This window comes from Polyodon spathula, chromosome 7, assembly GCF_017654505.1.
Source record: "Polyodon spathula isolate WHYD16114869_AA chromosome 7, ASM1765450v1, whole genome shotgun sequence".
In the NCBI taxonomy this organism is placed as follows: domain Eukaryota; kingdom Metazoa; phylum Chordata; class Actinopteri; order Acipenseriformes; family Polyodontidae; genus Polyodon; species Polyodon spathula.
The window spans coordinates 3,683,246-3,697,271 of NC_054540.1; the positions used below are offsets into that span (position 1 = coordinate 3,683,246).

Consider the following 14,026-nt stretch of genomic DNA (forward strand, 5'->3'; position numbering starts at 1 on the left):
CGAGACCACGTTCACACACCAACTCCGAGACCACGTTCACACACCAACTCCGAGACCACGTTCACACACCAACTCCGAGACCACATTGACACACACTCCGAGACCACGTTCACACACCAACTCCGAGACCACATCAACACGTCAACTCCGAGACCACGTTCACACACCAACTCCGAGACCAACTCTCCGAGACCAAGACCACGTTCACACACCAACTCCGAGACCACGTTCACACACCAACTCCGAGACCACGTTCACACACCAACTCCGAGACCACATCAACACATCAACTCCGAGACCACGTTCACACACCAACTCCGAGACCACATTGACACACCAACTCCGAGACCACGTTCACACACCAACTCCGAGACCACATCAACACATCAACTCCGAGACCACGTTCACACACCAACTCCGAGACCACATTCACACACCAACTCCGAGAGACCACATTAACACACCAACTCCGAGACCACGTTCACACACCAACTCCGAGACCACATTCACACACCAACTCCGAGACCACGTTCACACACCAACTCCGAGACCACGTTCACACACAACTCCGAGACCAACTCCGAGACCACGTTCACACACCAACTCCGAGACCACGTTCACACACCAACTCCGAGACCACATTCACACACCAACTCCGAGACCACATTCACACACCAACTCCGAGACCACGTTCACACACCAACTCCGAGACCAACACACCAACTCCGAGACCACATTCACACACCAACTCCGAGACCACAACTCCGAGACCACATTCACACACCAACTCCGAGACCACATTCACACACCAACTCCGAGACCACATTCACACACCAACTCCGAGACCACATTGACACACCAACTCCGAGACCACACCAACTTGACACACCAACTCCGAGACCACGTTGACACACCAACTCCGACACACCAACTCCGAGACCACATTCACACACCAACTCCGAGACCACACGTTCACACACCAACTCCGAGACCACGTTGACACACCAACTCCGAGACCACGTTCACACACCAACTCCGAGACCACGTTCACACACCAACTCCGAGACCACGTTTCACACACCAACTCCGAGACCACGTTCACACACCAACTCCGAGACCACATTCACACACCAACTCCGAGACCACATTCACACACCAACTCCGAGACCACGTTCACACACCAACTCCGAGACCACATTGACACACCAACTCCGAGACCACGTTCACACACCAACTCCGAGACCACGTTCACACACCAACTCCGAGACCACATTGACACACCAACTCCGAGACCACGTTCACACACCAACTCCGAGACCACATTGACACACCAACTCCGAGACCACATTCACACACCAACTCCGAGACCACGTTCGAGACCACACACCAACTCCGAGACCACATCCGAGACCACACACACCAACTCCGAGACCACGTTCACACACCAACTCCGAGACCACATTGACACACCAACTCCGAGACCACATTCACACACCAAGAGACCACATCAACTCCGAGACACACAACTCCGAGACCACATTCACACACAACTCCAACTCCGAGACCACGTTCACACACCAACTCCGAGACCACATTCACACACCAACTCCGAGACCACATTCACACACCAACTCCGAGACCACATCACACACCAACCAACTCCGAGACCACATTCACACACCAACTCCGAGACCACGTTCACACACCAACTCCGAGACCACGTTCACACACCAACTCCGAGACCAGACCACATTCACACACCAACTCCGAGACCACATTCACACACCAACTCCGAGACCACGTTCACACACACCAACTCCGAGACCACATTCACACACCAACTCCGAGACCACAATCACACACCAACTCCGAGACCACGTTCACACACCAACAACTCCGAGACACACAACTCCGAGACCACGTTCAACACGTCAACTCCGAGACCACATTGACACACCAACTCCGAGACCACATTCACACACCAACTCCGAGACCACGTTCACACACCAACTCCGAGACCACATCAACACACCAACTCCGAGACCACGTTCACACACCAACTCCAAGACCACGTTCACACACCAACTCCGAGACCACGTTCACACACCAACTCCGAGACCACATTCACACACCAACTCCGAGACCACGTTCAACACACCAACTCCGAGACCACGTTCACACACCAACTCCGAGACCACAACTCAACACACCAACTCCGAGACCACGTTCACACACCAACTCCGAGACCACGTTCACACACCAACTCCGAGACCACGTTCACACACCAACTCCGAGACCACATTCACAACTCCGAGACCACATTCACACACCAACTCCGAGACCACATCAACACATCAACTCCGAGACCACATCAACACACCAACTCCGAGACCACGTTCACACACCAACTCCGAGACCACGTTCACACACCAACTCCGAGACCACATTGACACACCAACTCCGAGACCACATTCACACACCAACTCCGAGACCACGTTCACACACCAACTCCGAGACCACGTTCAACACACCAACTCCGAGACCACGTTCACACACCAACTCCGAGACCACAACTTCCGAGACCACGTTGACACACCAACTCCGAGACCACGTTCACACACCAACTCCGAGACCACGTTCACACACCAACTCCGAGACCACATTCACACACCAACTCCGAGACCACCACACACCAACTCCGAGACCACGTTCACACACCAACTCCGAGACCACGTTCACACACCAACTCCGAGACCACATCACACACACAACTCCGAGACCACGTTCACACACCAACTCCGAGACCACGATTCACACACACTCCATCAACACAACTCCGAGACCACGTTCACACACCAACTCTGAGACCACGTTCACACACCAACTCCGAGACCACATTCACACACCAACTCCGAGACCACATTCACACACCAACTCCGAGACCACGTTCACACACCAACTCCGAGACCACGTTCACACACCAACTCCGAGACCACATTCACACACCAACTCCGAGACCACGTTCACACACCAACTCCGAGACCACATTCACACACCAACTCCGAGACCACGTTCACACACCAACTCCGAGACCACATTCACACACCAACTCCGAGACCACATTCACACACCAACTCCGAGACCACATTCACACACCAACTCCACACACCAACTCCGAGACCACATCACACACTCCAACTCCGAGACCACATTGACACACCAACTCCGAGACCACGTTCACACACCAACTCCGAGACCACGTTCACACACCAACTCCGAGACCACGTTCACACACCAACTCCGAGACCACGTTCACACACCAACTCCGAGACCACGTTCACACACCAACTCCGAGACCACGTCAACACACCAACTCCGAGACCACATTCACACACACTCCGAACAACTCCGAGACCACATTCACACACCAACTCCGAGACCACATTGACACACCAACTCCGAGACCACATTGACACACCAACTCCGAGACCACGTTCACACACCAACTCCAAGACCACATTGACACACCAACTCCGAGACCACATTGACACACCAACTCCGAGACCACATTGACACACCAACTCCGACACACCAACTCCGAGACCACGTTCACACACCAACTCCGAGACCACATTCACACACCAACTCCGAGACCACATTGACACACCAACTCCGAGACCACGTTCACACACCAACTCCGAGTTCACACCACGACCACCCAGTTGTGTCTGATACTCTTGTTGAGGTTCTAGTGCAAGTTGTGTGATTTTGCTTGTGGCACGTTGTGCCAACCACGTTGACACACCAACTCCGAGACCACGTTCACACACCAACTCCGAGACCACATTGACACACCAACTCCGAGACCACATTCACACACCAACTCCGAGACCACGTTCACACACCAACTCCGAGACCACGTTCACACACCAACTCCGAGACCACGTTCACACACCAACTCCGAGACCACGTTCACACACACCAACTCCGAGACCAGACCAGACCACATTCACACACCAACTCCGAGACCACACACACCAACTCCGAGACCACGTTCACACACCAACTCCGAGACCACATTCACACACCAACTCCGAGACCACGTTCACACACCAACTCCGAGACCACGTTCACACACCAACTCCGAGACCACATTCACACACCAACTCCGAGACCACGTTCACACACCAACTCCGAGACCACATTGACACACCAACTCCGAGACCACGTTCACACACCAACTCCGAGACCACGTTCACACACCACATTGACACACCAACTCCGAGACCACATTCACACACCAACTCCGAGACCACGTTCACACACCAACTCCGAGACCACGTTGACACACCAACTCCGAGACCACGTTGACACACCAACTCCGAGACCACGTTCACACACCAACTCCGAGACCACGTTCACACACCAACTCCGAGACCACGTTGACACACACCAACTCCGAGACCACATTGACACACCAACTCCGAGACCACGTTCACACACCAACTCCGAGACCACGTTCACACACCAACTCCGAGACCACGTTGACACACCAACTCCGAGACCACACTTCACACACCAACTCCGAGACCAGACACACCAACTCCGAGACCACGTTCACACACCAACTCCGAGACCACGAGTTCACACACCAACTCCGAGACCACGTTCACACACCAACTCCGAGACCACGTTCACACACCAACTCCGAGACCACGTTCACACACCAACTCCGAGACCACGTTCACACACCAACTCTGAGACCACATCACACCAACTCCGAGACCCACATTGACACACCAACTCCGAGACCACGTTCACACACCAACTCCGAGACCACGTTCACACACCAACTCCGAGACCACGTTCACACACCAACTCCGAGACCACGTTCACACACCAACTCCGAGACCACATTGACACACCAACTCCGAGACCACATTCAACACACCAACTCCGAGACCACGTTCACACACCAACTCCGAGACCACATTCACACACCAACTCCGAGACCACGTTCACACACCAACTCCGAGACCACGTTCACACACCAACTCCGAGAGACCACATCCGAGACCACACACACCAACTCCGAGACCACGTTCACACACCAACTCCGAGACCACGTTGACACACCAACTCCGAGACCACGTTCACACACCAACTCCGAGACCACATTGACACACCAACTCCGAGACCACGTTCACACACCAACTCCGAGACCACATTGACACACCAACTCCGAGACCACGTTCACACACCAACTCCGAGACCACATTGACACACCAACTCCGAGACCACGTTCACACACCAACTCCGAGACCACGTTCACACACCAACTCCACCACGTTCACACACCAACTCCGAGACCACATTCACACACCAACTCCGAGACCACGTTCACACACCAACTCCGAGACCACATTGACACACCAACTCCGAGACCACGTTCACACACCAACTCCGAGACCACATTCACACACCAACTCCGAGACCACGTTCACACACCACACACCAACTCCGAGACCACATTGACACACCAACTCCGAGACCACATTGACACACCAACTCCGAGACCACGTTCACACACCAACTCCGAGACCACATTGACACACCAACTCCGAGACCACGTTCACACACCAACTCCGAGACCACGTTCACACACCAACTCCGAGACCACGTTCACACACCAACTCCGAGACCACGTTCACACACCAACTCCGAGACCACATTGACACACCAACTCCGACCAAAAATCGCTCATATGTGTTTCCTTATTGTTTTTTTAAAACAACAACATAATAAGACTAATAATAATAATAAGACTAATAATAATAATAATAATAATAATAATAATAATAATAATAATAATAATGCCTTGCTTTCACTAGAAGGTGTAATGGTAATAAGAAAAAAATCACAGATATTTGTTGTTATTCTATTGAAATCAACAACAAAGCAGGAGGAGAAGAAGAAGAAGAAGAAGAAGAAGAAGAAGAAGAAGAAGAAGAAGAAGAAGAAGAAGAAGAAGAAGAAGAAGAAGAAGAAGAAGATGATCAAATTGCAGTCAGGCTGTACTATAAATCTTGTAACAGTTGAACCCGGTGGATATTGTACTCACCACTCTCCCCGAGAACCTCTCGATCGCTTTCTTCACTTTGCCGTACGTGCCCTTGCCCAGCGTCTCCAGCAGATCGTAGCGGTGTTTCAGGTTGTGGTTGTGGTGGTGCTTTTTCACGGACACTTTCTCGGTCTCCGAGGCCGTCTCTCCCCTGGGAGGCGAGGATGCAGGCATCGGGGGTGATGCTAGGCACTCCTTCCGAACCATCCTCGGTCTGTTCAGGGCGAACTCGGCACCAGAACGCGAAAGCAGGCGAGGGGTCATGCAGGTAGCATCCATATCCCGCACACCCCCCAGAAACAATCCGGTCAGCCTTCAGAATCTAGGCTGTTTCTCCCTAAAAAACGAGTGCGAGAATAACAGACTGTGCGATTTTCATTACAGGGCATTTAAGATTCCCAAACGCGAAATTTACAGATAAAACGATGTGGATGAAAGCTTGCTCTTTTTTTAAAAAAGAAAGCAGTCATCTGTTTTTGACAACTCAGCTTAAAATATCCGCATTTTATAAAGCAAGATGCAGAAGAACTGCCAGCTGTAAGGTACACATCACCACTAAACAGCGATCACCTCTCCATAGCCCCTGGACACGCTCCCCGCTTGTACCCTGAAGAGAAACGCACAGCAGGTCATTCAGCAATTACTGCTAGCAATTAGAGACGGCCCCCTCATACCAATAATATTATTATGAGGATGTTTTGTTTCGTTTTCTTTTTCATGCTGAGACATCGTTACCCCCCAGTCCGTCTGTGTAACAGTATAGTAATAATATAGCTACTGCATTACATGGTACCGGTATAACAAATTATAAAGAAGAAATCCAAAAATCACTAGCGTCGTCGTCTACTGCAAAAGATCCGACTCGCCAGGCGCACAGTAAAATACAAGCAAAGTGCGCTTCATTTCGTCCTGAAGCACAACGTGTTGCCTCTGTGTATAATCCCTGCTGATTCGGTGCTCAGGGGTGCGTGGTGTACAGTTACAGGACGGTGAATCACGCTGTCTAATGCCATGATCCTTTTATTTCCTTTGCCCTTTTCTTCCTTCTCTCTCTCTGTGAATAAGGAATGTGAGCCGTATGAAGCCGGAGGCGGGGTAACAGAGCTGTCTCCCCGCCTCCCTCCCCCTCGTTTTCCCTCTCTGTAACATTCCAGATGTCGTGCCAGACTCTGTACCGAGGGACCAGCAGAGCTGAGCAGAGAGTTTGCAAGCGGCGAGACGCGACCCCTGAACACGTTCTGAGAAATGACCGTGGTGTGCGGTTCAGAGGGCCCCTCTCTAGTCCCACAGCAGCGGGACCGCTAGTATACAAGTTCACCTCATCATCGTGTGGAGCCCAAGTATACAGCAGTCCAATTACACAGGCTTTTCCTTTTGTACTGTCAGTTTACTTATGAACTAAAACGTTCTTATTGTAATGATTGAATAATCATCCTGTTTCTCTTATCTGTGTTAAGGTGTGTTTCCTAAGTTCAGAAGCTGCTCTTCAGTTTTAGTTGGCAGGGATCAGTAGCACACAGCTGAATGGGCTTTGTGTTTGTCAGTGACTGTGTGCCATTCACTCAGCTTGGGGTAACATCTCATCCACAGGATAGAGCACAGTCAGCGGCAGACGTGGGATTTGAACCGGTGACCTTGTGGTTACAAGCCCCTAGACTTTACCCACTGGGCCACACTGCCTCCTTGGCTGTATCTTCCTTCTGTAATGTGGGCAATGTTGAGTGGGTGTGCACTAGATGGCACAGACGATAACAGAGACACTTTTAATGGTGCTAATATGCATACAGTGCTTATAGATTAACACTTGAAAAATAACAATGAATTGATAAGCCCTCATTGAAACGTCTGGGTTAATGAATGAATCCCTGTGGCTTTTGAAAACAGGTCCTTGTCATGTTTCCTCACAATCACACAAGCGGTTCTCAGCTCATGCAGAAGTAACCCCCAGCAGCGGAGTTGAGGAGCCCTGTTCACAGGGATCACAGTCTGAAGGTTCTTGCTGTTCCCCTGTGTGTCTGGCTGCAGTCCGCCCTGGTGCTGACAGTGCCAGGGTACAGCAGCACTGTGTGGATACATATAACGTCGATTCCCTTCCACACTTCAGACAGCAGGAAGACTTGCCTTGCTTTATATAATGCATGGGCTTAAATTGATACTGTCATATTGAGCAGTGCTGTATAGGATCTATGTTGTTGTATTATTTAATATAGAATCTGTTTAAAATGCTTTTTCCACATAAACTGTGATCTGTTACCTCATTTGGTTACCTGTCTGAAAAGTGAACCATTACAGCTGCACGTTACTGTAATAATAGAATGCTTTAATCTCCAACACTTCTTACCAGCTATTCCAGCAAAACATGCTTCTGAAATCAGACTGATGGTGGGGAAGCATGTCAGTGTTGCACAGGCTTCAGTGCACACACATAATAAGATTTTTAACAGGTAAGTAAATATTAGAAACATGCAGAGGATCCATAATATTGTAATAGAAAAGCAATAACCTTCAATGCTGAAGTACAGGAGTGACTTTTGAAAGAACGTAAGAACATTACTGCCCTCTGGTGGTTAAATTAATTCACCCACTATCAAAGATTGAAGCAACAGGGTTGTGCTCCCTTGCCAAAACGTGTCTCACAAGTTTTGTTGCACCAATGCAAGACTGACACCGTCCCCTACTACATTGTGTCTTCTTCTAAATAACAAATTTGTATTTTCCTTCTGTTTTAGGAAATGTTAGATTCATAATAAAATAATAAACTGTTTATTGGGCATGTAACATACTGGGGTAAACGTTACCCTCAAAGAGACCGGCTTACAGCAGAATGGAAGTAACGTTTTAGACAATTTGAGCAAGATCTGGGACTTCCAGTCACTGAATGTGGCACAGGAAGTGTAGAAACACCACTACAAAATGGGACTCGCATCACGAAAGAGGAGCATCAATACAGCTTTGCATTCCTTATCATATCTTTGCCTGTGTCACTGTAAACAACACAGGCAGACAGGAGCAACGTACTAAAAAAAAACTCAGCCATTGAGATATAATCAAGTTATAAAAGATAATATTTTTCTTGGGTCATATTTTCCAGAATTTAATCTGAGAATCAATCTTTACCCGTGGGGTCTTTGAACCTCACAACCCCTCCAAAACACCCCTGATCCAGCGTACTGTTTAGCAGCTCCAGGAGCCCTTCTGCCTGCCCGTCTCCCTGCCCGCCTCCCTGCCTGCCTCCCTCCCTGCCTGCCTGCTCGCCTCCCTGCCTCCCTCCCTGCTTGCCTGTCTGCCTGCCTGCCTGCTTCCCTCCATGCTGGCCTGCTTGCCTGCCTGCTTCCCTGCCTGCCTCCCTCCCTGCTGGCCTGCTTGCCTACCTCCCTGCTTGCCTGCTGCCTGCCTCCCTCCCTGCTGGCCTGCTTGCCTACCTCCCTGCTTGCCTGCTGCCTGCCTCCCTCCCTGCTGGCCTCCCTCCCTGCTTGCCTGCTTCCTTGGTTGTCCCTGCAGCTTGGTGTTAGTGACAGCTACATCAGCTTGGCTCAGAGTGGACAGGAGCTGAAGCCAAGTTCCTTTATAAAGCAGGAATGGTGACAGGTCCAGTGGAAAAGACCCATGCTGAGATAAATATACAGCTGGAATACAGCTTCTGTCTCTGCGTATGAAGGCTGTGCTGATTTGCTTGTGGAATCTGTTCTCAGGGATAGTGTTTACACAGACCCTTATATTAATAAACAAGCCATTGTAAATTAATGCATACTGCGGTATGCGTTTAAAAGGGTTGTAACATTAATGTGGAGTGAAATTGAAAGCTGGAGTAAACACTGAAAATCTGTCTCAGATTTATTTTATCACCCAGCAGACCACACTGGAATGGAACAGAGTGATGCCCTTGCACGTCTGGCTTTAGAAATAGATTGCCCTGCTATAGACCCACAACTGACTCGGACTGCCCTGCAATAGACCGGAGTGTGCTCATCAGCACGGACCCACAACTGACTCGGACTGCCCTGCAATAGACCGGAGTGTGCTCATCAGCACGGACCCACAACTGACTCGGACTGCCCTGCAATAGACCGGAGTGTGCTCATCAGCACGGACCCACAACTGACTCGGACTGCCCTGCAATAGACCGGAGTGTGCTCATCAGCACGGACCCACAACTGACTCGGACTGCCCTGCAATAGACCGGAGTGTGCTCATCAGCACGGACCCACAACTGACTCGGACTGCCCTGCAATAGACCGGAGTGTGCTCATCAGCACGGACCCACAACTGACTCGGACTGCCCTGCAATAGACCGGAGTGTGCTCATCAGCACGGACCCACAACTGACTCGGACTGCCCTGCAATAGACCGGAGTGTGCTCATCAGCACGGACCCACAACTGACTCGGACTGCCCTGCAATAGACCGGAGTGTGTGCACAACACTCAGCACGCTCATCAGCACCCACAACTGACTCGGACTGCCCTGCAATAGACCGGAGTGTGCTCATCAGCACGGACCCACAACTGACTCGGACTGCCCTGCAATAGACCGGAGTGTGCTCATCAGCACGGACCCACAACTGACTCGGACTGCCCTGCAATAGACCGGAGTGTGCTCATCAGCACGGATCCACAACTGACTCGGACTGCCCTGCAATAGACCGGAGTGTGCTCATCAGCACGGACCCACAACTGACTCGGACTGCCCTGCAATAGACCGGAGTGTGCTCATCAGCACGGACCCACAACTGACTCGGACTGCCCTGCAATAGACCGGAGTGTGCTCATCAGCACGGACCCACAACTGACTCGGACTGCCCTGCAATAGACCGGAGTGTGCTCATCAGCACGGATCCACAACTGACTCGGACTGCCCTGCAATAGACCGGAGTGTGCTCATCAGCACGGACCCACAACTGACTCGGACTGCCCTGCAATAGACCGGAGTGTGCTCATCAGCACGGACCCACAACTGACTCGGACTGCCCTGCAATAGACCGGAGTGTGCTCATCAGCACGGACCCACAACTGACTCGGACTGCCCTGCAATAGACCGGAGTGTGCTCATCAGCACGGACCCACAACTGACTCGGACTGCCCTGCAATAGACCGGAGTGTGCTCATCAGCACGGACCCACAACTGACTCGGACTGCCCTGCAATAGACCGGAGTGTGCTCATCAGCACGGACCCACAACTGACTCGGACTGCCCTGCAATAGACCGGAGTGTGCTCATCAGCACGGACCCACAACTGACTCGGACTGCCCTGCAATAGACCGGAGTGTGCTCATCAGCACGGACCCACAACTGACTCGGACTGCCCTGCAATAGACCGGAGTGTGCTCATCAGCACGGACCCACAACTGACTCGGACTGCCCTGCAATAGACCGGAGTGTGCTCATCAGCACGGACCCACAACTGACTCGGACTGCCCTGCAATAGACCGGAGTGTGCTCATCAGCACGGACCCACAACTGACTCGGACTGCCCTGCAATAGACCGGAGTGTGCTCATCAGCACGGACCCACAACTGACTCGGACTGCCCTGCAATAGACCGGAGTGTGCTCATCAGCACGGACCCACAACTGACTCGGACTGCCCTGCAATAGACCGGAGTGTGCTCATCAGCACGGACCCACAACTGACTCGGACTGCCCTGCAATAGACCGGAGTGTGCTCATCAGCACGGACCCACAACTGACTCGGACTGCCCTGCAATAGACCGGAGTGTGCTCATCAGCACGGACCCACAACTGACTCGGACTGCCCTGCAATAGACCGGAGTGTGCTCATCAGCACGGACCCACAACTGACTCGGACTGCCCTGCAATAGACCGGAGTGTGCTCATCAGCACGGACCCACAACTGACTCGGACTGCCCTGCAATAGACCGGAGTGTGCTCATCAGCACGGATCCACAACTGACTCGGACTGCCCTGCAATAGACCGGAGTGTGCTCATCAGCACGGACCCACAACTGACTCGGACTGCCCTGCAATAGACCGGAGTGTGCTCATCAGCACGGACCCACAACTGACTCGGACTGCCCTGCAATAGACCGGAGTGTGCTCATCAGCACGGACCCACAACTGACTCGGACTGCCCTGCAATAGACCGGAGTGTGCTCATCAGCACGGACCCACAACTGACTCGGACTGCCCTGCAATAGACCGGAGTGTGCTCATCAGCACGGACCCACAACTGACTCGGACTGCCCTGCAATAGACCGGAGTGTGCTCATCAGCACGGACCCACAACTGACTCGGACTGCCCTGCAATAGACCGGAGTGTGCTCATCAGCACGGACCCACAACTGACTCGGACTGCCCTGCAATAGACCGGAGTGTGCTCATCAGCACGGACCCACAACTGACTCGGACTGCCCTGCAATAGACCGGAGTGTGCTCATCAGCACGGACCCACAACTGACTCGGACTGCCCTGCAATAGACCGGAGTGTGCTCATCAGCACGGACCCACAACTGACTCGGACTGCCCTGCAATAGACCGGAGTGTGCTCATCAGCACGGACCCACAACTGACTCGGACTGCCCTGCAATAGACCGGAGTGTGCTCATCAGCACGGACCCACAACTGACTCGGACTGCCCTGCAATAGACCGGAGTGTGCTCATCAGCACGGATCCACAACTGACTCGGACTGCCCTGCAATAGACCGGAGTGTGCTCATCAGCACGGACCCACAACTGACTCGGACTGCCCTGCAATAGACCGGAGTGTGCTCATCAGCACGGACCCACAACTGACTCGGACTGCCCTGCAATAGACCGGAGTGTGCTCATCAGCACGGATCCACAACTGACTCCTGTGCAGCAGGTATCAGGATCACACCTGACCACACACTGAAGCCACTAAACAAACTGTGGTAGGCTTTCAATAGGAAGGACTGTCCCATATAAAAGTCTCTCATAGCAAAAGCATTGCAAAGTGTAATAAAGCAATCTGAGGCATGGTAAAGCACAGGTAAGCATTGTAAAGCACAGTGAGGAATGGCAACAGATTAACAAAAAACATGGTAAACTAGGGTAAACAGTGGCAAATGCATAGTGTATGACCATAGGAAAAGCATGGGAGAACTGCAAAAATATCAGGGTACATTTTTAGAAGGGGTTATAGTTTGGTGCCCATATAGAATAATGCTAGTGCCATCCTAGAACACTCGTTCAAAAATGACACAGACGAGGTCCTGCTCATGTATGTGGGGCACATCGATGAAGCTGAAGCTGAACTGAAGCTTAATGTCTACAAATCTCAACACCACCACTAGAGCGCACAGCCTGCCATTGGAAAACCTCGCTGCATGTTGTTCTGATGAGGCAGCCGCTATGGCGGGAACAAATAAGGGCTTCAATCGTCGCAGTAGTAACAGAAAGTATGATTCACCGCCAGCCACAGGCAAGTGAAAATAAGGGTGAGGATCTCAATGAAACGCTGAGCACTGAATCTACAACTGGAAACTACTTTAAAGTCCGGTCACTTAACAGTCGACACTGCTGAGAGGAGTGAAGATGAAGCTCACCAAACCAAACGCGCCAATTTCACAGCGTGTGCGATGGCTTTCACGTCGGGAAGTGTTGGTATAATCAGTGTATAGCCTACTGTAAGTGACCCCTTATGCACACCCCCCATTTCATATACACACGCAGTAGGCTACTGCGTATGTATATAAAATGGGGGGGGGGGGGGGGGGGTGGATAAGGGGGACTCCAGCCCAAAACGGGAGGAAACCGCTGTACTGGACGACACTACACAGTTTTTGAAAGCTACAATGGGATTTATAAACCTTTCTACTGCTTTACACCGCCCCCTAGCGTTTAAAACAAAACAAGCCGGGGAATGAGGACGGCTTGTGTTGTGTTACATGAAGGGGTTTGTGTACAGGACAGCTAGTTGCCCCTAACTG

At 51.6% G+C, this 14,026-nt stretch overlaps 1 protein-coding gene across 1 annotated transcript in view; it reads right to left on the reverse strand.

The window, feature by feature from the left end:
• The window catches only part of LOC121318016 (NUAK family SNF1-like kinase 1), a 42,489-nt gene extending 35,294 nt beyond the window's left edge, over positions 1–7,195 (reverse strand). Inside the window, exon 1 of the mRNA XM_041254189.1 lies at positions 6,122–7,195. Coding sequence (XP_041110123.1) covers positions 6,122–6,400 — 279 coding nt within the window. The 5' untranslated portion in view covers positions 6,401–7,195. The remainder of the gene's footprint in view (positions 1–6,121) is intronic.
• Between the last annotated feature and the right edge of the window lie 6,831 nt (positions 7,196–14,026).